This window comes from Falco rusticolus, chromosome 1, assembly GCF_015220075.1.
Source record: "Falco rusticolus isolate bFalRus1 chromosome 1, bFalRus1.pri, whole genome shotgun sequence".
Lineage (NCBI taxonomy): Eukaryota > Metazoa > Chordata > Aves > Falconiformes > Falconidae > Falco > Falco rusticolus.
The window spans coordinates 18512760-18539911 of NC_051187.1; the positions used below are offsets into that span (position 1 = coordinate 18512760).

Genomic DNA, 27152 nt, shown 5'->3' on the forward strand with positions numbered 1-27152 from the left:
GCAAACAGGCAAACAAATAAAAAATCAAATAAGGCCAAACAGGGCTTGTTAGCTTTGTATTTGAGAGTATAATTTCACCTGGCAGCCACTTTTCTCCCACTAAGGATGAACTATAAAACTCTGTCCACCCAAATGTATGAATTTCTCTGAAATAGTAGAAAAATACGTAGTAAACTAAGGACTTCCCATACAAGCCCAAACATCCTGAACTTTCTACAAAAGAATAATTTTATTGGTTCACATTATGGGACCCATCTGAGCCTCCAGAAATTACTTTGTTTCCAAACTAAGACTTTTATTTTCTAATATATGTAAAATAAATATATAAGACTCACTCATTAGGAAGAGTAGATACAAGAGCAATCTCACTGTTCCCAGCTTTAAGGTGAAGGAAGGACTGGAGGTACCAGGCAAAAGCTTCTCTCTTCTGATGATGATTTTCCAGATCTCCAGATCCAGGTTCTCAGATCTTTGCTGAGACAAAGTGACTGTTGTGGATTTCCTAACTGAGGTTTCAAGGTGTACGCTAGTGACATTTCAATAAATCTGCAGAGGCAAAGACCTACTAAAAGGTAAATTTATGTTACTGAAAGGTAATTTTTAGCAGTGTCTCCACTTCTATTCATCCACACCTTTAGTATACCTAGAATGACAGGATCTGTCTGGGAAAGGCACAAGGGTCTGTGTGTTTACTGTCCACTTTGTCCTTTGGTACTTGCTCTGTGGACATGCCACATCACATTGAAATGTGCAGACAGATTGATGAGTGAACTCACAGCAGGGATTTAAGAGAGATGTCAGCTCCCAGATGCCCCTCATGGTAATTTTTTAATACAAGAGGTTCCCCCACCCCAGCCCTCACACACACACGCACACACAGCACTTGGTGTTCCCTTTTTATTTTGTGTATTATTGGTGTCAGAAACATTGACATTTTATGGCAGGATGCCCAGGGTTATGTCAAGCGATTCTGCATGTCTCTTCTCTCCTCTACCAACAATTCTTTGGTTTATGTTGATCCCTTGTTTCTCAGTACTGTTGACCCTCATCTGGACCAAACTAGCACACAATTACTCCCAAACAGCTCATACTATCAGAGTACTGTGTAGCAAGTATTATTCAGGTGCTATGTGTTGTTATTACAAGTGCTAAATGAGCTGAAATAGCAAATGCTGAGCAATCAGAAGAGTTAACTGCATAGCAAATGTTTTTGGAAGGTGCAGGGAGGGGGAGAAAGCTGTTCCAGAGATGCAGTTCTCTTTGCCCAGAAAGTGTAAATTTCCCAAGCATTCTCAGAAGAGTGCAACAAATCACACCCACTTTCTAGCTACTTCCAACTCTCTTCCTCTAAGGACTCCCTGTGTTTAACAACACTTGACAACCATCCTCACAGTCCAGAAATGCTGCAGCACTCCACATCTCACGAATCCAAACTGAAAAAAAAAAAATTACATCAAAAAAGGAAGTGAAGAAAACACTCTTTGCACTCAGATTTTAGTAACAGTTAGCTGCCAGCCATGAGGCAGCCACAGTCACGCCTTCCTGAAGCTCTGCCTGGTCCTGTCTGGCCTCAATTTATTCATGCTGCTGAAGCAGATATGAGGTTACAAAGTGGAACAGTTTTCTTTTAAAATGTCTTTTTTTCCTTTTTCCAATTTTTTTTTCATTTTAGTCTCAGAGCAACAAATGAAATTTCTTAAATTTAAATTCTTAAAGCAAAGAAGAACAAAACTGATAGCTACTCACAGGAACTGTCCAGCTGAGAAATCTGCCAGCTGCATCACCACAGAAATAGCTCTTTGCAGCTTATGTAGCCTTACATAAAGCATCTGTTCTTTGTCTGAGCTCTTTTGCTTGTCACATTTCAAAGACTCCTTTTGCTAGCTACAGAGGCAATGGAAAGTATGCTCAGTTGCAAGTGGAGTCAAAAAGAGATGAAGAGAGGGGGAATCAGCTGAGACACAGATACATCAAACCCATACTGGCTTCAGCTTCAGAGTATGTTTTGGAAAAAAGCAGGGGGGGGAACCAATAAAATAAAATATGCAAAGCATTTAGGAACAAGAAAGTCTTGCTTCCACCTATACTACTGAGGAAAACGGCCTTATGGGGAACTGGGAACCATACCAACCAAACATGAAGTGTCTTTTCAGAGAATTACAGATAAGCAGTGAGATAGATCATCGTGCAGTGGGAAGCATTTGGAGCCTAGCAGAGAAGCCACAGGGAACAATGACCAGGCAAAGTGCGCTCGAGTACAGAAGGAGGAAAAGTTTGGCAACAACAAGGTCTGCATCCATCTCCCTACCCTGCCAGGAGGCAAGCAACTTTGACCAAATCACACAGGGGAGGTTTTGAGCATCCATAACCCTGCATGGAAAGTAATGAGAGCTGCTGGTGTCCTTCCATCATGGCACGGCTGGCCCTTCAGTCTCCATGGCTCGTACATACGGAACAGGCAGCAGGGGAACTGCAGCTGTTCCTTTGCTGGCGTTTGTGAAAGGTTTCTGGTTTCTCCGATGAGAGCCCTGCAAAGCCTCTCCATTTGCACAGGGATGGTTCACATGCAGGTGGGTTTATGTGTCACAAGAGGTAGAAGGGACAGGACAGTTCATCTGTTGATAACTTCTTGTGTAAATGACTGAAGTTTTTCCTGACAAAATATTATGATCTATTATGAGTGGATCTCAAAATCCTGTTGGGCCCTCAAAGCTCTGAACCAGCTTGTAAGTCCTTCCTCTTGCAAGGAACTGCAGACATCCCACAAAATAAATGCCAGACACCCTTCCTGTTTGTAATGTGACAAAAATGGGAAGTGGTTTAGACAGGGAAACCAAAGACAAACCTTGTGCATTAAGAATATGTAAAACTGGGAGACAGCTGATACTAATTTCAATAGGCTGACTCACCTCTCATTGGAGAGAGGTTGGAACTCCTCAAAAATATTTTTTTTTCCATACCACATCAAAGAACTGTACAACAGCCTGGGCACTGCTGAACCTTCTGACCAACCTGACATATCTGTTTGCTGCATGTGCCTGTCCCTCTCTTCTGTCCATCAGCCTCCATTCATGAGCTTGAGAGGGCTGGGACTGGTGGTCTGTGGCATGAATGTGAAGCACAAGGAACGCCAAGGCCCTCTTTCACAGCAGACACTAGATGTTTAAGAACATTTTTGATGCAGATCAAAAGATAAACTAACACCACAAGCTTAAGAAAGGGATTTAAAGAGAAGCAGGTTCAAGGAATAGCTGAAGAAGCAGGTTATCTTGAAAGTGAGCTGTCACAGCACACAGCTATCAAAAACACTACCAGTAAGCAAGATTTATCTTGTTATTTATTAAGACTCCATGCAGGGATAGCAGATCTGATTCTGCATTTCTTGAGAATTTCAAAATGTCCCTACCACGGCAAAGCACCAAGCACAGCAATAGATTACTATATGCCAGATGATTCTTTTGTGCAATACGAGCACCTTGCCAAATCTTGGGAACACTTAGGACAAAGCCATAGATGGAAAAAGCAGCCAAAGGCTTCACAAAGCAAGAAAACAGCAGAAGCTGGAGTGAGAAAAGTTAGGCTACGATTCAGAGACCCTGTGCAGTGAAGCTGCAGAGGGAACTGCCCAGCACAGGTGGAAGAACCCATTTGAAGTGACAGGGAATTAAGTTTTAAAAGCAACGCTTTTGCTGCCAGTCATGTGCATGTAGTAAGCAACAGGATTAAGATGACTGTCTCCAAAAGACAAACCTCCTAGCTTCACTTGCTCAGAGCAGAAAGGAGAAACAGGAGATCTTGAGTTGCATAGTTTATCTTACTGAGGGAAAGGTGTTACCAACGTTTGTAGCCTGCAGCTTTGTCATGGTTATCACTAGCCATTCCCTGAATGAAAAATGCATCCAATGCAACATCAGCTGTTACATTTTCAGATGTGGCTGCATAAACTGACATGAGGTCATGAAAAACAAGAGTTGACTTGCATGGCAGTGAGGCCAGCACAGTGCTGGGTGAAATGTAATCAAGGAATTTAATAAGGCCTTATAGTCCACACTGATCACATCTTCTCTTCCTTTTTGAGAGGATCTGAAGCTCTGAAAATACATCCAAGGATGAACACCTTCAATTAAGTAAACTTGCTACATTGACCATATACAGAAATACTACATGTTATTATTTTTAAATATAGGCTGAAAGTGAGACAGCTCATTTTTATCTCTTTTCCATGCTTTGTATCCTGCCTGAGGCAGTGTGCACATTACAAAAAGCAATGAGGTCCATTTACAGCAAGACAGGATACCACTAAGACTGACAGGAAATGTTAACTGCACAAGCATTTTGGCCCATCTGTCTCTTGGAAGCCACATGCAGGATTCTGCTCATGTTTTCTACACAAAGCAACCTGTGAAAGATAGATGTTTCAGAAATTCACCAGGTGAAATTACAGGTCCAGGAAATCCATATCGCTTTTGTGATCTTCAGCAAATGTGCACATAGTGCAAATGACTTCATTATAATACTGTAAAACGGGAATTCTGATGTGGGCTACACACCAAGCACTGTAGGTACTGATGCAAAGACTCAGTATGGCTCTTGATGACTGAAGACTGAATATTTGTCCACTCATGTCTCACACCGACAGCGTTTTGTACAGAAGCCAACTCCATCCTTCACAACTTTTTATGCCCTTACAACACTCTTTATTCCAAAGCACTTCAGTGCAATCTCCTGTGATAAAAGAATAACAGGTGACCCATTCTTAGATAGGTCACTCCGTCCTTTGCTTCTCGGTGGCAAACAGCTTTATTTCTATACAGCTCAGAAAGCACTACCTTCCCAAAAACACTGCCCACTGCCCCTATGATCTTGCTCTCACTCTTGTACCTTTAGACACAGTAATAAGAAAGTGTCAGGCAGAGAAAGTTGAGTAAAAATAGTTTCTTCAGAGGAAATTAATGATTAAAGTGCATAAAAATATTTAAAGCCACAGACTGAACCACAGTCTTCAATGAAATGCACTTTAATACTGATAATGCTTTCAACTCTTCCAGCCGCTATAGGAAGAACTACTCCTTTGAAGATGGAAGCAAGATTGCAATCCAGAAAACCTGCTAAAGATTTCGGGTTTGTCCCTCTAGAGGCATCATCTCAGTTGCAGATAGCTGGGGCTGCAATAGCGACTGCTCCTCTGAAACAGCTGGTCTCAGTTGTTTCTGTGGCATCCGTTTCCATGATCGTGTCTCTACAGCAGGAGACATAAAGACAGCAGCCCTCTGTCAGCAGGAGGCTGACAAAGGGACACAGTTTTTAGAAGGGTGCAGGTTTAGGGAAAACCCAACATACACCAGATAGCATTTTAGGTGTTGCAACCTCCCCAGTCCTAGAAAACTGGCATCTAGGAAGAACCTACGCTGGCAGAGCAGGAGGCCGTGTTTAAATCTCGTGGAGCTTCTGCCCAAGCTCTGCCAGCCTGAACAAAGTATTTCTAGAGAAAGTAACAGCTCTCCATTTTCCACACAGAATTGCTTCCCAGGTGTAACAAGGGAAGCAAACGTAATTATCTTCAGCAGAATTAGACAAAGTTGCCAGTGTTGATGCCCTGATCTGTGCTCTAAAAGCCCTGTGATTTTAACACTTGCAGCATGAGTGGACCTAAAAATTTTACCTTTCCTAGAAAAAACACCATGCATTTGGGCTACAGAGCCAAAGGGAAGAACAGCCCTTCCTTTTCTCAGCAGCATTTCCTGGCCATTTCTACTAGAGGTAAGCAGGAACGGCATCTCCTCCTTTCTCATTATTTGTTCCCAAACTCTGACCAGGTCCATACCTGCTCTAATTCTTTCTTTTCTCAGCTCACAAGTGATGCTGCTACTATTGATGGATCCTGTGTGGGAGCCATTTCATGAACAAGCTGGCCTGCCTAAAATTTCTGCTACCAAAGACATAATAGCATGCCAAGAGTAGCTGCCGAGCAGGAAGCTAAAAGGATTCTAAAGACCTTTCTTCATGATGTAATTTACCTTCTGGATTTATTTCTGAATCACTGGTGTTTCCAGGATCTTCCTTAAGAACTCCCACGTCCTTTGCCCAATTTGTCCATTTTATTTCCTCTACTCTGGAGAGACAAAATGCAACAGACACTGATGCATGAAGCGCAGCATTTCAATCCAGACTTCATTGTCCTGCAAGCACAGAAACCCAGTTCCTCCTGCTAACACAATCCTAATGATGTGGCTGTAGCAACACCTTGCAGAGCTTTTCAAGTAAAGATCTTCTGCAGTCTAAGTTCCGTGACATATCTTCTCCCCTTGCATACTGTGTGCTGGTCTATGTTGTTTGTTTTAAAATATTAAGTTCCTCCCAGGGAACATACTTAAATCAAAGGAGGTTCCCAGGTTCCACTTTCTATACATGTCCTGTTACACCCTAGAGTTGACAGAAGTGCTGCCTGCAGTTGGGTTCTCTGGGTGAAAAAGGTTCACCTGCTCTCCCAGCCCCTCTATGGGAGGAAGAGAGCTCCCCTCTCATGTTGCACCCAAGCTGCATGTTCCTGAGCAAAGGGGCTACCAGCCTGCATCCCTCCCACCACAGCCTGCTCCGGGCACAGCTATACTTGCAGCAGCAAAGAAAGCATCATTGCAGACACCCTGCCACTATAACCACTTGCACTGATGTGGGTTAAACAGGACATCTTTTGGGGAGAGCACGTCTTGGTGACAATGCTGGCAGCTCGACTAGTTCTCAAATTTCCAGTACCACAATCCCCAACCAGTCTGCATGTACCCAGGAACATGCAGTTGAGTCACTCTGCTGAGTAAGTGCTGAAATTCCCTGTGGCAGTTCAGGGTTACCAGGTTACGAATCACAGGAACCCGTTCCTGGCCTGGAGTGTAAGGGGTAATGTTACATCTGCCTTACCTGAAACACCACCGCTCATCTTTCTTATTGAGGCCCACTGACATGAAGCAGCCAGATCTCCTCTTCCCACCTTGGCGCCACAGCCAGGCCTTCTCTATTTCTAGAATAGCTATAGCCCTCTGAAAGAAGAAGTCCATGTCAGAGAGAAGCCAGGGCATACAGAGCCAGCCCCTCTTTTTGATTAAATCCTCCCCAATCAGCAACTACTTTGACTTGGAAAATCACTTTGGAACCCAATCCCAAAGTGCTTCTTTGTTTAATAGTACCATTCAGTCAGTTATTCTCTCAAGTTACTTATGCACATGGATCTGGACTGGCTTGTAGCCATGCAAACAGCAAGAGTTTTAAATACATCTAAAAATAATGTTAGAATTTACCCTCAGAGTGGCACATTTATGTAAAAAAGAACTTTATAGCTGAGGCTTAGGACAAAGACAGGCACTGCCATCTCTGATTTTATGAGACTCAGGTAGGAGCTTGGGCCACGACCTAACAGCTGGGCAGCACACTGTGCCTCACCTGCAGCTTCCAGATGCTTTTGCTATAATCAGAAACATCTGTGACAGTCTTGCTCATGAGCGCAATCAGCATGTTGAGCAAAAGAATGTAAGTGAGGATCACAAAGAGAAGCAGCAGGAGCATGACGAAATATCTGAATCTGGCATGTTCCTGGAAATCCAGGTCACCCATCCCAATGGTGATCTTGAAGAGCTCCAGGGAGACGCTAAGCAGCCCACCGTACATAGCATGGGTCCCAGCGCTCTCCAGCTGAGCAAGAGACTTGTTCTGAGAGACCGAAGGAGCATCCCCCATCAGCGTAACCAGAGCTATGAGAAAAACAGAATTTGAATACTCAGAAAAATTGTTGCAGCCCGGCCTACAACATAATGCTGGGTAAGTCATTACCTGCAGCAAAGCCGAAGAGGAAGATCATATAAACCAAGAGGAAACGCAGGAGATCACTCAGGATAGTCTGAAACACAAATCAAGAGGAAGTGCCATTCTTTATCTCGCATGAATTCACCTGGATGATCTCCTGTTGTCACACATCATAAACCAACCCCCAGCAACAATACTGAAAGCAAGTTGGAAAATGCTTTTACCCAGTTTAAAAAACTACTAATACATGTTAAATCACTTCCTCGGGTAAGTAAAATCATTGGTAGCTTAATCTGACAGTACATGAACTTATTTGTTGTTATGTTTCTATGAATAGGTTCCTTGAAACATGTAAGTATCATGTCCGTTCCCCAGTACAGCTGCTTCCAAATTGTTTCAACACACACATCTCTTTGTTTTCCATTGCCATTGGGTGTCACACAAGTGGTGATCAGAATTCTTCCCTGGCACCTCATTTCACCTCTGCTTTGTCTTGTCTTTCTAGTCCCAGACTCTATGAACCTGGAAACATTTCTCAGCCCAAGCATAACAGTTCCAGGGAACTCACACTGGTTTTGACTGCTAGTTTGGAGGTTTTTTATGACAAACAGGTAAGTTCAGCTGCTGTCACTTCCTATATTCAAAGACAGCAAACTAATGGTTAGCCACAATTGTGCTTCCTTGAAGACACTGATCTAATCCACTCCTGCAATATCTTTACTTCCATAGTCAGTACATCAGTTCCATTTACAGTTTTCATGGTCCTCAGAGAAAAGTAATTGCAGGACTTCTATTTAGTTCCTCACACCCAAAAGCTCTTCATACAAAGTTTTTTCCAAGTACTGACCTTCTGTATCATGACACTGTAGATCCCAGTGCGTTGAAAGCCCCGAGTGTAATACAGCATGTTCATCCATCCCAAAAGCAGGGAGAACACCATCACCGCCACGTAGTTTTCTGAACTTGCACCATACAGAACTGCTGACAGCAACAATGAGAAGGCCTGGATGAAGCTGGAGAGAAACAGAATGAGTGACACACTGACTTACCTCAACAAAAAGGCCCATTTGCAGATCTTTTCTCTTTTGCAAGGAAAAGTAAACACATTTTCCAAGGCTACATGGAACATATGAAGTGGCAGTCAATCAGACACATAGTTTATATAAGCAAATCCTGTTATAACCAGATGCAGAAATTGTTACAGTTTTGTTATGAACTGGTTAATCTCACAGTATGGAAACTCTGAACTGCTTGATGTAACTCACACAACTGATACTAAATGGAAAAAAAATTTAACACTTATGAACACATGCACACATACATGCACATAGATGCATCTATACACATTTATCCTCAGAAAACTGAGAAGTTGTTTTCCTTTCAACCAATTTTGAGCCACAGTGACAGTATGATTAAGAACCTGAGCTCTTTTTCTAACTAGCATATGTTCTTAACTATGGAAAAACTGAGGGTCTGACCTTCACTGTGTTCTGCTACAAATCCTAGGACAGACCCTATCCAGCAAAGTCCACTACAACAAAGGGTTATGAGAAGATGCAGCAGGTAGAAGAAGCAAGAAAGCAATTTCACCCGTGCTTTCACTGTGCAAAAAACCTCAAGAGACATACATCAAGATCTCAATGCAGCTGTCAGAACACATAGTCTTCAGGGACTGGCGTCTCCTCCGCAAGTACAGACTCTATTAGAGAAAAATCAATGGCAGTCATTCATCAAAAAACCAGGGCATGCTAGAGAGTGATTCCTGCCCAGCATAGCTTATTGGTCAGGGGAAAGGTTTGCTCCATAAGCTCCTCTTCAGGCTTTCATTTTCAAGATCCCAAATTTCAGCTAGTCATCCTTCCAAGATAAAAAAAAAGGCCTTATTTATAAAGGACAAGGATAAACAAGGGCTGAATCATAGCTCAGCCCAATGTCTTTATTAATAGATTGCATTAAATGCCAAGGATGCGTTTTAGTACCATAAATCACAGAAGTCTCTCCTATTTGCTGTTGTGAACCCATTCTTCCTTTTGCCCAGCAGCCTGGTTCGTGCCATCCCTGTCACTGCTAGATCGTGCTGACAGGACTCCTTCCTGCCATCCACTCATGCACATCCTGAATAGTTTCCTTTTGTTTCTTTCTTACAATGAAACCAGACAAGAGATCCCCATACCTGAGCAAAGATTAGATAAATGCCTCCTAGCAAGATAATGATCAGTCCAGAGACCCACAAGAAGCCTCCAGCCGTGAACTCCATTGGAAATGAAGGCTGCAAGATAAAATCAAAAACCAAAACACTGAAGACAGGCAGAGGTAGTGATGATAACCACCCTGCACCTTTTAAAATCAGTTCCATCCATTCAGGCCTTTCCACATCAAAAGACGACTGGACCTACCTTTACCCGTAAGGGTTGATAGTATGCAATGGCTGTAAAGATGATCATGAATGACAAGTACGAGACAAAACTGAAGTAGAATCTCTTGGAAGCAAACGTTTCCCATTTTTGCTGAAGCAGTTTGTTCAGTGGCTCCAGAACCACCATCTTGTACCGCTTCTACAGAAAAACAACAAAAATGTACCCATGTACCAACAGGAATGTAAAATCACCAGAGCATCATCTTTTTCAGGGCTAGAGTTCAGTGGCTCCAACTAGGATATTGCTAAGGGTTTATTCAGTCAGGCCTTTCAGTATGAATGAAATCAACCATCCCACAAGAAGTAACTTCTGCTTGGCTTTGTCAAGGTATTTGGACACACCCAGGCTTAGGTCAACCAAAGGAGCAAAAATTTCTCTCATATTATAGATTATCAAAGGCATACCAAGCAGACTAAAAATAATAAAATATGCACATACTTCCATCATGCATCTCTTTTCCAGAAAAACAATCATGTGAAACACCACATTATCTTGACATGATGTGCGTAATTATAGAGCAGTACTATAGAAAGGCAGAAAAAATGTTGCTGTCTCACACTCACCGGTGTGTCACTGCTGTATGCCAGAATCTCTAGCACAGAGTTTTCCTCAAAGCTGTCTATAGACGACAAGTCATAGAGAGACACATGGATAGGTCCGTAGGTCCACTCAGTGAACTTGCGTGACAAGTGCCTGTACACTGGGTCTTTGATCTCTCTTTGGATGATGTGCTTGAAGATCTAAAGAGAAACCAGATATGTACCAGAAAAAAATGTATGTAACGAAGGTGTAAAATGAGACAAGCATACATACCCAAATCACCTTCAAATACAGGACACCTGGGCTTTCTGCGTTATACACTTTGATACAGCCAAACACCAGACTATCTGGCTAAAAGAAGGCAAACTAACTACATCTGTTATCAGATCTTCCAGGAGTAGAACCACTTTCGGTTCAGTCTGGCTGTGTTGGCTGGGACAGAGAGCAGGAGCAGCCGGCTGAGACTCTGTAGGACACTAACTGGAGTGGCCTGGTGGGGGCCTCCTTTATTGTCCTAGCAACTTGTGGGTTGGGTGCAAGATGCCCCTACCTCAAATCCCACTGCTACATTAAGGGTGTAACTATGGTCTTCCTTGTTCCCTCAGCAACCCCCAGGATTCCCTCTAGTTGCCTTTACCTCCACTTTGCCTGTCTTGGCAGCGAGCTGCAGAGGATTTAATCCATCATAATTAACTATCTCCTCCAGTTTCCATGTTGGGTCAACCTTCACACCTGCCTTCAAGATCTCAACGTATGTTGTGCTCACAAACTTGGTGTTCTCTTCAGTGTCATCTGCAATCATCACCAGGGCATGGAGGACTGTGTTGCCCTGCGTATCCTGCTCCTGGAGCCTGGCTTTCTGGTGGGGATTGTTTAGAAGATATTCCACCACCTCGAGCTGGTTGGTACAAGCAGCCAAGGAGAGAGGGAGTTCACCTGAAGAGATTAGGACAGTATTTGGACAGGAAGCAGAAAGGGGTGAAAAAGAATTAAAAAAAAATAAAAGCAAAATATATTTAGCCTGTAGTTTTACCACTGGAGCACAGAACAAGTTCTTTCTCAGCGTCTCTAGTTTCACATAAGGTTTTGCAGTAAACAATACTCATTTCTGGAGGCAGTTGAAACACTTTCCCAGACTCCTAATTTTTCTAAACTAACCAAGTATTTCTCTCTGTCTGAAGCCCCTCAGATGGGATTAAATACATAAAACCAAAGCTGATGGCAAATGCTCACTGGACACCTCACTGTGAAAGGATTCTGCCATTCAAATAATTACAGGATGGTGGAGATGGCAACCCATGCACAGAGGGCAAAACCCAACTAAGAATTAGTGGCATCATATACAGTACAACAATAAAAAAAGTGAAGGCGTGTTCCACACTGACTCACCAAAATAAAAGTAAATTCCTTCCTTCTTCTTCTTGAAGAATTCACCATGGGCTCTGGCATGGACATCAGCTCCATTCTCTACTAGAAGTTTCACCAAATCTAGGTTCCTTTTCTCTATGGCAATATGTAGTGCTGTCTGGCCTAAGGAAACAGGCAAAACCTATCACTCAGTGTCACTATCAGAGGGAACAGGCAAAGGACTCTTTAGGGAAGCACTGTTTCAACAACTGCTGTACGCTCTGCATAGCAATGCTGCAGCCTCAGTGCTGGGCAGGGAGTGGGTAGCAACTGATGACTTTCAGCAGCGTTCATTGGAAAAGTACGTTGCAAACACGGAGTCAGAAGACAAGCCTCTAGACTACCAGAAATTCAACACAAGACCAGGCAATTGTTCCTGCCTGGCCCTAAGATCCCAAGCAGATATGAGAGGATAAAGACAGCCATACATGTACATGACTAGGCTGCGTGTCTGCTACTAAAAGAATAAGACAAACAGCAGAACTTACTCTTTAATAGTGATATATACTATTGCTTTTGCACTTTTAGATGTGCTTTTTAAGCTTTCCCAAGCAAACCTTCTCATATTCTTGGGTTATTGAACATGTATAACTTCTGTTTTATAAACCAAGAACAAATTTTCTGAGGTCTATAATTCAAGGCTGAAGAAGATGCAGTACCAGAATCAGAAATAAGAGGTGAGTAGGCTGTTAACTGTAACGGCACCAGAACTACCACTTCCCCTTGTTTTCCTGGTATCTGCACATCTCGCCCATCTAATGGAGAAGCTGCTTTGATACAGCATCAGAACAGAAACCTTACCTCTGTAGTAACAGTCAGAGCACGCCACATTGACAAGTGGCCTGGGATTCTGTGTCTTTTGGTCTATTTCCAGCAAAAGTGGGATTGTGTCATTCTTTCCATTTTTTAAGTTCAACAGAGCTTTCATCAAGCAGGTCTTCCCAGTCTTCGCATCTAGCAGAAAAAGAGTATTAAATGGGTTGCGGAAGTACTTTGCATACATCTATGTTACTTGATTCAGAACATAACTCTCACTGTAGAACCAAACACAATAATTATTTTAAAGGCCTTTCTCAGTATTTTTTGTCTGCAATAGAGGCAAAAGCCTTAGGATGCCATAACTAAGGGTATTCTCCATCCTCAGGTGGACATTAGGAAAATAAAATAATGGACAGAGGGCTGGAGAAAGCAAAGAACCATGAGCAAGTTCCCCTGCTTCCCTCCTACATGAACAAGCACCGCCTCTGCTAGCCCTGTTTATGGAGTACTGAGCAGGAAACTACCTGTGTATTCGGAGTTGGTGAGAAATTTGGAGGTCCTCCTCAAGTACTCAAGTAAACCATCCAGTGCCTCAGGGCTGCCCCTTGAGACTGCACTGAAGAGCCTGTCTCTGTCAAAGCGATTTGGGTCCTTTTGGCTACGGAAGAAATGCAGAGTTGTGTGTTAAGAATGTTAAGAAGTTCTGGAGTGTGAAAGACAAGAGTGTACAGTAAATTCTAGTGGGATGGTGTAAGAAAGGAGGGAGGCAGAAAAGTTTGTCAGAAAACCCAAGTATTTTATTTTTAAGTCAAGGGAAAAATAGAGGCACTTATTTCCCAGAATTCTCTTAAGTGGCTGCTCTTTCCATCAGCTGGAGTTCTTCCCAGATCCAGTCTGATGTGCAACCCTGGAACACGTCCAGAGTACAAAGACAGAGAAGCCCAAGATAGCTGCAGGACCAGAGTCAGTCCTATCACATGGTGTGAAGCACTCTGTGAGCTGCTTTACATCCCTCCCTGGCAAGAACAGTTCAGTTGTATAGGGCTCCATGCTAAGCTGCTTTGACACCCAACTTGGCTTATTTAGTGTTGGTTCAGATACACCCAAAAACGCAACACACATCATACACATACCTTCCAAGTAGAGAAGGAAAGGGCTAATACGTTCCTTTTCTGCTTTTAATTACCTCCTACCATATGCCTGTAATATTCCTACACTGCCACTTTTAGTTTAGACTTGGTAAAGTCTATAGGCCCCTACCAGCAGGGATCAGTACAGATCAACAGGGATCATACCCTTGTCAAAAACCCAACAGTTACTCACTTGCTGACGAGTCCTGGCCAATAGTTCAGATTAATCTTGACTTTAGGAGGAAAGTCACTGCTCTCCTTCTGATAAGGTGTCTCCAAGGGTCGTGGCTCGCCTTTCTTTCCATGTCCTGATCTTTCTTCCTTTTTACTAGATGCAGGTTTATCTTCCTGGATACTGTCATCTGTTTCTAGCAATCCCATCAACCTGTTCCTCTGACCTGGGCCTGGCTGCCCATTTGTGAAGTTATCCATTTCCAGCATAGATGGTCTTGCAGATCACCAAAGATGTTCCCCACCGGGAGACTAAACCTGCAAGGGAGAGGGAGAATAACACAATTTGTTCACAAAGCTAGAATGCTTTTGGTGCGGCACAAAGAGGTAAGCATGTTTGCAGGTCCAGCATTCCTACAGTTGACTATGGGTCCCTTGAAGGAGAGCTTGAGTTAATCTCTGCATAGTAGCAGCATCTGAATAAAGGATCAAGGCCATAAATAGGGTATCACTAGAGAAGAAGTTCAAAAGCAGTTCATGGAATACAGGCAACTTGTCTGCAGAACATCTGAACCCCCTTCGTGAGATGACCTCACCTGTTGGCAGCAGCACAGGTTCCTTACATAAAAGGCAAAGAAAGTGGATCTTTAGGAGACTATGATCATTGTTCTTGTCTCAGTGCAGCCAACACAGCTAGTCACCAAGTGGCCAAAAAGATAAGATAACTTTAGCCTTCTTTGGAACAGAGCAGTAAGTTTGTTCATGTTCTCTGTTGGTAAGCATTATGCTATTTCTACAGGGAAAACATACGCACAAATTATGTTCCCCTCACACATTCTCACATTTCACCCTGGGTTAAAGTGAGTGGGATCTCCCCAACATTTGGAGCTATTGGCTATCCATGCAAGCACAGGCTTTGAACCTTCAGCTCCACAGCACAGGCAAACACACACCCCACCGCAGCTGCCATGTGGACACTCACAGCCCTCAGAGCCTGAACAGAGCACAGCTCTCCCAAGAGCACAGCTGGATCCAGATCTGCTGTACAGAGAGCATCAGTATTCATCAAAGCACCCAGCCAGCCCACTTCTCCCATCTAATACGTACTCCTTTTTTACTCTTTTGAGGCATCTCTTCATGTGTATCTGATGCATCTCAGATCCACACCCAATGCAAGCTAGCTGTAGTCAGCATATGACTGCAGATTCACACACAGTTTGTGAGGCAGCAAGGAAACATCCACAATTACCAACCTGAAGCAGAGTTTTTTGTAATAACTCCGTCTTTTTCACATGTACTCCCTCCAAATGGTTAACAGGTTTTCTCTGAAGAGAAATCTCCCTTGCTGGGACTACAGCCAGACTCCATAGCCTATACCAGCAAAGAGGTAAATTGACACAGCATAAACATTCTGGCTTAGACTAGGATGTGGAGAAACATAGTTTTAGGCAGGAAAGAGCCACAAAACATCTTTAGGCAGCTCACAGCAAGAAATCCAAGGGCTGATTTCAAGACAAACCATTATGATAATTCAGCCATTTAGTTTAGTCTGCACTCTAACGACAAACATTCCTCTGCACACACAGGCATACACCCTATAATCCCGTTTCAGGCTTATTTCCTCCCCCAAAACACTTACTGGCACATTTGCTGATCCTTTAGAGGGCTATTTGTACTTCCATAATAGTTTGCTTGTGCTTTTCTGTCTTCCTTTCCCCAAAATCATTTCTCAGCTGCAGTTTCCATCTCTCCACAGCGCTCGAGAGAGTTATTTATTGCCAGTCTTGTACAGACAGACTGTCTGGTTTAAAAGCAAGAGCAAAACGGTCCTATAAAAAATCACCCTATAATACATACATCCACTTTGTGCATCCCTAGGAAACACAGAATGCGCACTCTGTTTGCCAGCTCAACTTTCACTTCTCTACTCAAGAACTGAGTTGTTTGTTTCTGCAACTTTACCAAGCCGTTTTGAGTAGCACAGCACAAAAAAGCTCTGCTGTCAAAAGAGGAAGAGCACAGCACTTACCCCAAGTTGCTGCAAGCTCCACCCAAGAACTGATCTGACAAGGAGTCCCAACGGATCCCTCAGAGGGTAAATAATCTCTCAGTAGAAACCAAGCCAAATACCAACAAGTGTTAATAAGCATGAAAGCAGAACCCAAATTATTTACATCCATGGGTGAGAGACCTCTTCCTCTGCAGAGAAGACCACGCTCATATTAGCAGTCTATTAATGGCACAGCATAGAACTCCTGGTTGGTGGTGGTCCATGAGAGAATCCAGGCTTCCTGTGAGAAGGAATAACCACAGATTATTGTTATTTACTCAACTGTATAGCCTTTTGCAAACTGAAGAAGGGCTTGCACAGGAAATTACTAGATGGATTTCTCAATAAGAGAGAGCCAATGAGTGCAGTGCTCTTATATGGGAAAGCTGGCTGGCTACCGCAAATTCATAATGCTTAACCCCTGCCTGCAAGTATAGAGGCAACATCTCATGGCTTTCAATAACAGCCTGCTCAGATCTCAAGGGAGGCGGCTGATTTGACCCTGACAGTGCTACAGCCCGTGGTTTAGTGGTGAGGTTTGTCACAAGGCGCTCTCAGTTAGCCCCAGGACAAGCAAATATGCAGCGAAACAGCTGAGGTCGACTGTTTGTGTGGGAAGCCAGTTCTCTTCACACAACTTCACACACCCTAGTTACGAGGCAGTGCAAATTGTATGTGACAATAAACTAGCCAGAATGTTACCCCACAGTGTCAGCTGCTCATCACAAGCACAGGAGACTGCACAAAGCAGCCCCAGTTCCAAAAGACTTAAGCCACTGGTTACTTAATTTGCCACTAGTGTCCATTTCTTAATGGATTGGTTCTCCAAAGGAGCACTAGTCTTGGAGAGGCTACTTCTGGGAGCACGGAGTGGCCATCCCTACAACTGACGGCTGTTGAGACCACGCACACACACATACTGCTTCACTTATCACTCACAAAACAGGACCCAGGGGAAACAGAGGACATCAGCCCACACCAAGTGTCTTGTTTTTTCTCTCCCACTCCTAACAGAACTGAGGCCTGAGGAGGCAGTGTGATCATCATTATTTCACGCAGGAGGACATTCAGCACCCACAGCCTCAACAGTCTTCCCCAGCACAATGTTGCTGCAGAGTGATTCTCTCTCATCTGTACTCTGTAGAGGACTGACAATTTAACAAAGACATTTATGTGATCTACAGTTCATCTAGAGAATCTTACTAACTAACAAAATGGCAAAGAGCTCTTCTAGTCAACAGCTTGACAGCAGAGGCACATTCCATGAGAAATCTCAAATGTCTAGTTAACCATTAGTCCAAAAACATTGAGAAGGGGTGTCACATCATGACACACTGAACTCTGGCTGTGGCTTTCTTCTTCCAAAGCCATCACAAGCCAAAAGAGCCTAAAGCAATCCCCATCTGACAGGACTGCAGGATGATGTGAGACTTCCTGGAATGTCACCCATAGAAACATTCCCAGATGGCTTCTACTTTGAGTCAGATGCAGGCTGTGAGACGACCTTCCTATAAATACACCCATTAAATGGCAGGGTGTCTTTTCCTCTTTCATGGTTTTGCATGAGATCACAAGCTTATTTCTCAGATTCCTGTGTTTCAAAATTAAGCTGATCCAGGAAAAATGCAAAGCTGATTACTCTTTCCAGGCTTAATGACATATTAGGACCCATAGAATAGCCTATGAAGAACAAACATCTGCAGATAACATCTGCAAAACCAGATCTCATTTCTCCTGTCTCTCATTCCAGCCTTGCACTGATTTAGTTCAGTTTACTTGTGTTACTTTATTTACTGTGATATCAATATAGATTCAGGCCCAGGAGTTTAGCTCAGACTTAGGGGTTTAAATCCTCTTGGGCTTTCCCCCGAGCTTTCATGGGAGTCAGCCCACCATTCTAGCCAAGGAATGAAATGAGCCCACAAAAGTGCATCATAGCACAGTTCTTTCTGTGCATCTGGTTTTAATAGCTTACACAGAGGAAGGAGAATGTGCAGCTTGCTGGGAAAGGAATCACCGCCAGCTGAGAGGTCACCACAGCAAAACAGAAACATGGAGCTGCTGGGGGAACACAGCAACACTGGAATGCACACACACATGCGCACATGCTTTCGCAGAGAGTACACTACGGTAAACACTTGCACTTCCATTTCAGAGTAGGGAGAAGCAAGGCAGAAAAAAAATACAAGATCTGCCCAGACGTGCGCTTGCCAGGGACAGTGTTCCGAGGTCGGTAATAGGATTATGTCACTGCTGCACACTAGCCAGCTGAGCCGCTTATGATGCTTAACAAGCATCTTGCCACCAAAATTTAAAATCCTGATAGCTGTTAGGACTCAGGATAAAGCCATCCAAAGCAGCATGCAGGGAGAACAAAAGAAGCAATTTCATTTCACCTATCTGCCAGCCTGAATTTTCAAAAGCAACATGTGATCCTCTTGCCTTTTGAGGCTTTTATTTGGGGGAACAAGAAGGAATCCTGCAGTTGCTCAGTACTTACTTTACTGATGACAATGTGTCTGATGGCGTGAAGTTTATCCTGACAGGAAAGACATTCAGTGGAAACCTTAAGCATGGGAAGAGAGAAAGAAAACTCTTAACTACTAAGTGAAATTTTAAGTCAAATCAATGACTGTATTTTATTAATATTATAAAATATATCCATAATTATGATATAATTACAGATGATATACAAAGAAGCACAGTAATTCATGGCAGGAAAAGCAATGACCACAACCTGCTTAAACAGAAGGCAAAAGGAAGCATGAGGAAGATGGCATTCTGAGAAGATGGAAACAGGCACATTTCCTAAAAATATATATTCTCTGTTCACCTAAGTGCCCATTTTTACCAAATACTGAAAAATGTAATAGTCTTATGATTAATATCACATTTTGTGCATGCTGTAAATATAAGAACAAAGTCGCTTACATGGGTCTGTAATTTAATTACAGCATTGATCTGCAGCCGGTTTAAGGAGCAGCAGGTCAAAATCATCTTCACAGGAGAAGGGACGCCTGCAATAAAGCACACAAGGGTGGACCATTAAAATTCTCTCCAGAACAACAGATCAGCCAGTGCTTCATTCAAACCCCAAGAAAGCCACATGGTTAAGAAAAACCTGTTTCTTTTAATGATGTACTTTCACACTTGGGAAACAATCTAGTATTTTTGCAAGGCCAGACTTTTTTTCGTTTAACTGTTATGTGAAACCCACACTGAAGGGATGAATTTTAGCAGCTTCATCTGTTATAGTTACACAGATGGAATCTATACCTCTAGAGACACCAGCCACTACCCAATCTAAAATGCAAATATTCTTTAATACAATTCCTTGTCAGAACTTGTCTGACAGCCTGGGGATTCAATTAATTTACGCGACAGTATTTCTGTAACTACTGGTCTTACATCACAATATTTAAAGGCTCCTATCTATATACTTCTTAGGCCTTTGAAGGAACCATCCACTTCTCTTATTCCTTAAATAGAAGTATCTTACTACTTGATGTATCCCTTTCTGTAGGATTACAGCCTGAAGGAATACTCCACTGACAATCAAATAGCGGCAAAATACGAAATCCAAGAGTCATGGTCCAAAACAACACTTCTGTGGCGAAACAGTGACACCCACTGGCCTCTACGCATCTGATTTCCTGCTGCTTGTGAAAACAACCTGGATAGGAAATTCCTTGGGGGGGGGGAGAAAAAAAAAAAAAAATATTTGCAAGCATATACTTGTGAGAATTACAGCCATTCACTTACTCTGTATCAGAATAGTTAACAGAAACTTCTCTAATTTGAAAACTCAAGTTCCAAATAAGGCTGGTTTTGATGACACAGCGAAGTTCCATAAAAATAAAATTGTGCAGCCAAGGATCTTTGAACAAAGCTGCTACACTACCCCTTTGGAACTGCAGACAAGACTGCAAAACCCCTGAGGTATTCCCAATGTTTACCTGCCTTAACCCTCACTTTCCCTATATGATTACATTTTGGGGCAGCTGCTCTCTGAGCAAAATAATAAAAGCATCCAAATCCAGTATAACAGGGTTATCTCACTTGTCTTCTTAAAACAGAAGTATTTTATTAAAAGCACAGGAAACAAAAACCCCCAAATCTTGGATTTTTTAATTTTTAAGAGAGAACATGCTAGGTAGCAACTGAAGCTATAAGAAAAAAACCAAAGGCCAGTCACAAAGCTCAGCTTGCAGCAGGATTAAAAGACGTTGTCAGAATCTGTCGTCAATGTGGGAGCATTAGGATTATTCTATTTCAGTAGCATATAGATTCCAGCTAAAGCCTATTACATTCTTATTTTAGTTATGAATAGTTGGCTCTCAGCAGATTGAACTGAGGTACTGCTACATCATAAGAAAAATAAATATACCTTAACAATATCAATCATTCATACTGCCTGATACCTCTCACTTTGCCTTTTGTTCACAACTAGTTCAGCACAAACAATGCATGTTATGCATATTTGTGTTTACATTTCCTTGTCATTTATATAATTTCCCTAATTCACCTCATTTAAGATAAATTGCAAAGATTTTTCTTTGTTAATGATGAAATGCCTTGCAGTCACCTCATCTGGCTACCCCCCATTAGGCGAGGGATCAGAAGCCTCAATAACACAGCTCCTGTAAGAGGGACCAGCCCAGCACCGTGCCCCCGCAGCCAGCCACCTGAGCTCTTCCCCCAGGTAAGTGCTGCAACACCGCAGGGCCTGGGGACGTCACTCCCTGGGCTTTGGCTTTAAGGATGTGCTGTTCTGTACTATTTCTAGTAAGCCAAACGTAGAGCTAATTAACTTTCAGCACGAGCCCCACCTAAGGAAATCTTCCTACAGGGCTGGGGAAAACAGCACACGGGCACAGTGAGGCTGCCTGGACTAGGCCTGAGCTGTACACACAATCACAAAACGCCTGAACGTTCCCCCCTCTGCCCACTGCTTATTCCCCCAGGTGCAACAGCAGAGCAAAGCAGGCTCCATGCATGGCTCCGCAAACGGCACCACCAGAGGCCATGGTTCACCAGGGGTTTGGCTCAGCCCGGGTAAAGCTCCAGTGAGCACACGCTGAGCAGCTGATGCGCACCCACCGGCCAGCTACACATCGCCCTGCCGGTGTCCCAATCGCCCTGCCGGGGTCCCCGTCCCGAAACCCCTCACACAGCTCTGTGCAACGCCAGCAGCAGCTGGCGCTGCCTAATGAGCCTGGGCACCACAGCGCCACAGCGCAGGAGCAACACGTCTGCGATGGCTCTCCTCCCGTGACTAACCCGGGAGGAAGGCCACCTGCCATTCACAGGCTGGCGTCTAAACCAAAGCAGGCGCTACCTGCAGCCTGCGTTATCTGACCAGCGTCTGCAACCACGCAGCACAGCTCAATTATTACAGCTTGAGAAAGGACACCTCTTCATTATGAGCCAGACAAGATAAAGCAGCTAGTTTTACCATGGAGCAAATCTGTAGCAGAAAAAATAATGCAAATTCATTCAGTGCCACATCTCCAGACTACAGATGGCTCAGGGAGTTTATACACTACCGACCAGCATGGACCATACTATGACACCCAGGATCTGAGGATGGGTGGGGTTGGAAGGGACTCTGGAGGCAGTCCCACCCAGCCTCCTTACTCAACTGGGGCCACCTACAGCTGGCTGCCCAGACCCATGTCCAGATGGCTTTTGAGTATCCCCAAGAAAGGAGTCTCCACCTCTCTGGGCAAGCTGCCCAGGTGGCTAAACTGGAAAAAAAGCAAGACCTGGCTAAGCAGCTAAACTGCAAAAAGCATAGAGTGAAAAAGCCAAAGCAGCAATTGCAGAAAAACTCAATACAAGGAAACCATCTCTTTAGACAGGGAAGCAAGCCCTGCAGCTAAAAAAAAAAAAAAAAAAAAAAAACAACAAAAACCCCCCATCCAAAACCCCAACAAAAACCACCCCAAAAAGAAAGCTATCAGTTACAACCATCAAAACCACATTGAACTTGGTTTCAATGTGCAGTTTTCTACAAAAAGAGTAGCATAACTTTTTGGCCACAATTGAAGCTGGGCTAAGAATGCACTGCCAGTGCAAGTGCATTCTTACCCCAGATAGGTTATGTTACATTGAAAGCTGAAAGAGGAACAAACTCAGATTGCAATGCTACAGTTGCCAGTATCTACCCAGATGGTGCAAAACACGTGGCTACCAGTGAAAAGCAAAGTGCACCAGCACAGTACACAGAGCATACAGGTGCCAAGACTGTTTTAAGTTAAGCAGCTGTCAAAATTCAACACATGAAGACTGACAGCCACAATCCTTACAACCCAGACGAGTTTCTGTGATGGTGCACACAATTACACCCACAAGACCCCACCACTCAGTTGAACTAAACCATCCTAAGCCCATCTGTATGACTTTCCTTGCCCCACCCCATAAAAAAAAAAAAACCAAAAAATACTCAGTGAGAAGTCCCAAGCTTTTAGCATTAAAGAATCACGTAAAATTTACTTAAACCAGAAGTTACGAGCCCTCACATACTGCCATTCACTACTTAAGGCAGTTTTCACCTGCCTCAATTCTGTGATTGAGACTTCCCCAGCTCACAGCTTCCACATCATTCTAAGTAGCTTCTTTTACTTTGAAGAGTCTGTTACTGGGGTGGACAAGTTTTTGTACCAAAACCCACCATTCATGTTTGCTTACCCCCCACCCGAGCATACCATGACTGGTAGCTTCACAGCAGTGTCAAGACTGTCACCCTTGGCTCAGGACTAGACTAAAATTAACACACCAACTGCAGCAACCCCCACCCTGCTGTACCGACACTTGGGCTCCTGTACTTGGTTTGTAGCTTTCCAGGACCTGTAACAGAACATACCTTCCTGGAAGCGAGCATTACAACTCTAGGAACAAGAAACAACATGGCAGTAGTGCTTGAATTAAGACTTTAATCCAGATCGGTTTCATCCACAAGATCCTCATTATACATGCAAAGAGACTTAAACTGCCATGGAAAAAAGCCAAAGAAAGCAAGTCATTTAATACACTGATTTTACTACCTTGAACCAAGACAAGACAAGTTGTAATGTGCAACAGAAAACTTTATTAGCATTTCAGACAGTTGTTCAGCAGTTACTTCAGCTTGCATTAACCTTGCTCATTTAACTTAAGACATGTAATAACTACAGTGCAAACACAAGTGCTACGGCAATCTTGTCAAGCAAGATGCACCATTAACTTAACAGCCACCCCTCAGGCGGAGCACAAGATGGAGGGTGGATTCCTTCTGGATGTTGTAGTCTGACAGGGTGCGCCCATCTTCCAGCTGCTTGCCAGCAAAGATCAGCCGCTGCTGGTCAGGGGGAATGCCTTCCTTGTCCTGGATCTTGGCCTTCACATTCTCAATGGTGTCACTGGGCTCGACCTCAAGGGTGATGGTCTTGCCAGTCAGGGTCTTCACAAAGATCTGCATGCCACCTCTCAGACGCAGCACAAGATGGAGGGTGGATTCTTTCTGGATGTTGTAGTCTGACAGGGTGCGCCCATCTTCCAGCTGCTTGCCAGCAAAGATCAGCCGCTGCTGGTCGGGGGGAATGCCTTCCTTGTCCTGGATCTTGGCCTTCACATTCTCAATGGTGTCACTGGGCTCGACCTCAAGGGTGATGGTCTTGCCAGTCAAGGTCTTCACAAAGATCTGCATGCCACCCCTCAGGCGGAGCACAAGATGGAGGGTGGATTCCTTCTGGATGTTGTAGTCTGACAGGGTGCGCCCATCTTCCAGCTGCTTGCCAGCAAAGATCAGCCGCTGCTGGTCGGGGGGAATGCCTTCCTTGTCCTGGATCTTGGCCTTCACATTCTCAATGGTGTCACTGGGCTCGACCTCAAGGGTGATGGTCTTGCCAGTCAGGGTCTTCACAAAGATCTGCATGCCACCCCTCAGACGCAGCACAAGATGGAGGGTGGATTCCTTCTGGATGTTGTAGTCTGACAGGGTGCGCCCATCTTCCAGCTGCTTGCCAGCAAAGATCAGCCGCTGCTGGTCGGGGGGAATGCCTTCCTTGTCCTGGATCTTGGCCTTCACATTCTCAATGGTGTCACTGGGCTCGACCTCAAGGGTGATGGTCTTGCCAGTCAAGGTCTTCACAAAGATCTGCATGCCACCCCTCAGACGCAGCACAAGATGGAGGGTGGATTCTTTCTGGATGTTGTAGTCTGACAGGGTGCGCCCATCTTCCAGCTGCTTGCCAGCAAAGATCAGCCTCTGTTGGTCAGGGGGAATGCCTTCCTTGTCCTGGATCTTGGCCTTCACATTCTCAATGGTGTCACTGGGCTCGACCTCAAGGGTGATGGTCTTGCCAGTCAAGGTCTTCACAAAGATCTGCATGTTGAACTGCAAAACGTACAGAAATTTCAACTTTAACTACTTAGTAAGATATAGTCTTTAACTACTTGTAAAAGACAACCGCCATTTCACGCTGTAACACCAGTTACCGTTTGTTTTATATTTATGAACATTTTCTATAAATATTCCCCGAATTTCGCCTAATAAATATCTTCTCAGGTTCGGCATGCTGTGTTACTCTAGCGGAGTGCTCGCAGTACCTCTTGCCAGTGGCTCCCCAAACCGGCGCAGCCCCCCCCCCCCCCCCCCCCCCCCGCGGCACAGGGACCGCCCGGCAGGCAGCTGCGCGGCGCCGCTCCCCCGGCAGTGACTCAGCAGCCCGCTTCCGGGCAAGGCGGCGCGGCCTCCGCCATCTTCACCTTTAGACTCTCTTCCTACTTCCCATGAAATAACGATTTTATTTGTCTTCTACCCCCCTCCTCACTCAGCGACACACTTCAGAGCACGACGAGACTCCGCACAACCCTTCTCCCCCCCCCCCCCAAAAAAAAATATCACTGCCCCACAAGCACCCGTTTTATGCCTCCCTAGCCACACCAACACTCTCGTTCCTCCCCCTTCGAAACCCCGAAACAATCCCATCTCCCGACTCACGTCTCACGTCTCCGGCCCTGAACGATACCTCTCAGCACTCTCTACTTCGTCCCGTCGCAGCACGGATATGCGCTGTGACGCAGCGCCACCCTTATTTATACCGTTCCTGTCAGGGCCAATCTCCGCCCTCGTAAACTGACGTATCCATCCGCCTCCCAAAGTAGTCCCAAGTAAAAGACCACTGTTTTGCAAAATACTCGCCTTTCTTCTCCTGAAATCTTTCTGGAGGGGGCAAAGGGATCTGGACTCCTAGTGCGGGGCCTCGGACCCTTAAAAATCTGGAAATTTCTGAGTGCGCGGATGAATCTGGAGGCGCGGTGAAGCGGTTACCAGAAAGAACGGGAAGCTCGGCAGAGATTGGCACAGCAGCCAAAGAGTGGGTGTTGATTGGTTGGTCCGGGGGCAAGCCAGAGAAGGGCGGGGGGGCGGCTGTAAGGAAAGCTCTGGAAGATTCGGGTGCTACTCAGAGCTGATTGGTGCGCGGTGAGGTCAGCCCTGTTGCTAGGAGGGAGCCGCCTTGCGGAGGCAGATTTTGGCGGGGAGGGGTGTGCGCGCATGCGGGCTGGGGCTGTCGCACTGCCCTGCGCGGTGAGGGAGCGGTGCCCGCGGGCATGGCGGCGGTCTCTTTTAGCCCCTTTTGCGGCCCCACACAACGCTTAGGGAAGAGCCTGGCCTGGCCTGGCGGCACAGTACCCCGGAGAACGAGAGGCAGCACTTGGTGCATGTGTTCTGTTGAACCACTGAGATCGCAGCGCATCTGCCTGACCCCCTCCCCTGGGTGGTGTGAGGTGATTCATGGCAGAGCCTGGAACAATCTGTAAGGCCAGGCCTGTCGCTGTGAGAAAAAGCCGGGAAAAGCTGAAGTGAGCTTAGCAAAACTAAAAAGATGTTACTTAGAAATGTGGCAAGTGTCGGTGACTCGTGGTGCGTCACGCTTGCTGCCAGTGAGCTTGCCCCTCATCACGCAGCCCATTTCCTGCAGCCCTTTGAACCCATTTCAGCCAGCTGACAAATTCTTTAACGTGAGGTTGCAAAACAGGCCCTGTAATGAAATGCTGACATCTGAAATTCAAATGGTTGTTTACTTGCCTTCAGAACAGGAAGCTTTGATCAGGTTATGGAGCAACTGCCATCTGTGAACTGATGAGGAAACATGCTTCGTATTAATTATGCTTCATCATACCTTTCGGAGTGGCTTTTAACTCATTTTACATCATACTATATCTGGAACACACAAAATCCAAACAGGTTTTTACGTGGCAGTGTTTTATCTGCAGCTAGCTCCTGGCTTCCCTGAAGATGAACTTGCTGTTAAATCCCCCACTCACAAAGCATAAGCACACAGGTAAAAGGCACGATTTGGCACAGAGCTACTCTATTTCCCCCTTAAAAAAAAAAACCAAACCCAATAAAAAAGCCCACCACCACATCCTTGTGCTTTCCTTTCTCCTAACAGGGCTTGTGTCTGCCAGTGCCTCCTGGTTTACAGTAAAAAAGGAAATAAATCATCCCAATGGTAATTATTCATGATGTAGAAACAGGAGGAGGGGAAAATGGTAACTGCAGAGTTCAGAGACAGCTCCATGGCAATAACCAACCTTGGAAATACTCTTCAGCTATATAAATTTAGGAAAAAGGCAGATTTAGGCAATAGCACATTTGTTTTCTTTATGCTGTCAGTGTTTCCAATAGGTTCATTTTGTTTGCATGGTGCAAGGGTGCCTAAATGTTTGCTCCAAGCCTGTATGTCCCAGGCACTGCTCCAGGAACAGTGTCCCCCAGCCAAACAATACCATGGAGTCCTGAGAGGAAGGCCATGAGTAAGTAATATTTAGAAATGTAAAAAGCCACATCTGTTAAACTGGAGATTAACCACAGGCTAATCTAAAGACTGGCTTGTG

At 44.5% G+C, this 27152-nt stretch overlaps 2 protein-coding genes across 18 annotated transcripts in view; both read right to left on the minus strand.

Annotated features, from left to right (window-relative positions):
- The window catches only part of LOC119140779 (transient receptor potential cation channel subfamily V member 2-like), a 38575-nt gene extending 18611 nt beyond the window's left edge, over positions 1 to 19964 (minus strand). Inside the window, exons 1-24 of one of the 16 annotated variants that reach the window (XR_005101731.1) lie at positions 19822 to 19963; positions 19200 to 19285; positions 18769 to 18834; positions 17189 to 17416; positions 16248 to 16509; positions 15858 to 16019; positions 15472 to 15589; positions 14241 to 14536; positions 13442 to 13575; positions 12960 to 13112; positions 12141 to 12281; positions 11389 to 11687; positions 10775 to 10951; positions 10191 to 10349; positions 9968 to 10063; positions 9423 to 9493; positions 8642 to 8807; positions 7822 to 7888; positions 7435 to 7742; positions 6916 to 7034; positions 6018 to 6112; positions 5106 to 5239; positions 1321 to 1433; positions 336 to 565 (exon numbers count right to left, since the gene is read on the minus strand). Coding sequence is in view for 14 of the 16 variants with exons in the window: in XM_037372449.1 (XP_037228346.1) it covers positions 5109 to 5239; positions 6018 to 6112; positions 6916 to 7034; positions 7435 to 7742; positions 7822 to 7888; positions 8642 to 8807; positions 9423 to 9493; positions 9968 to 10063; positions 10191 to 10349; positions 10775 to 10951; positions 11389 to 11687; positions 12141 to 12281; positions 12960 to 13112; positions 13442 to 13575; positions 14241 to 14488 (2364 nt within the window). In the remaining 2 variants the exon portion in view is untranslated. Of the gene's footprint in view, positions 1 to 335; positions 566 to 1320; positions 1434 to 3319; positions 5285 to 6017; positions 6180 to 6915; positions 7035 to 7434; positions 7743 to 7821; positions 7889 to 8641; positions 8808 to 9422; positions 9494 to 9967; positions 10064 to 10190; positions 10350 to 10774; positions 10952 to 11388; positions 11688 to 12140; positions 12282 to 12959; positions 13113 to 13441; positions 13576 to 14240; positions 14537 to 15471; positions 15590 to 15857; positions 16020 to 16247; positions 16574 to 17188; positions 17417 to 18768; positions 18835 to 19199; positions 19286 to 19821 lie in introns of those variants that run through there. The other 15 variants (XM_037372449.1, XM_037372429.1, XR_005101718.1 and 12 more) reach the window with 15 other exon arrangements.
- A 3371-nt stretch (positions 19965 to 23335) lies between these two features.
- Positions 23336 to 25383, minus strand: UBB (ubiquitin B). 2 transcript variants are annotated; one of them, XM_037372595.1, is made up of 3 exons: positions 25252 to 25383; positions 23961 to 24645; positions 23336 to 23504 (listed from the first exon to the last, which is right to left on the minus strand). In XM_037372595.1, the coding sequence occupies exons 2-3, from the start codon at positions 24637 to 24639 to the stop codon at positions 23494 to 23496; spliced, it is 690 nt and encodes a 229-aa protein (XP_037228492.1). In that variant the 5' UTR covers positions 24640 to 24645; positions 25252 to 25383; the 3' UTR covers positions 23336 to 23493. The 2 variants fall into 2 exon arrangements, with proteins under 2 accessions (XP_037228492.1, XP_037228489.1); XM_037372592.1 differs by having other exon boundaries at positions 23336 to 24645.
- Between the last annotated feature and the right edge of the window lie 1769 nt (positions 25384 to 27152).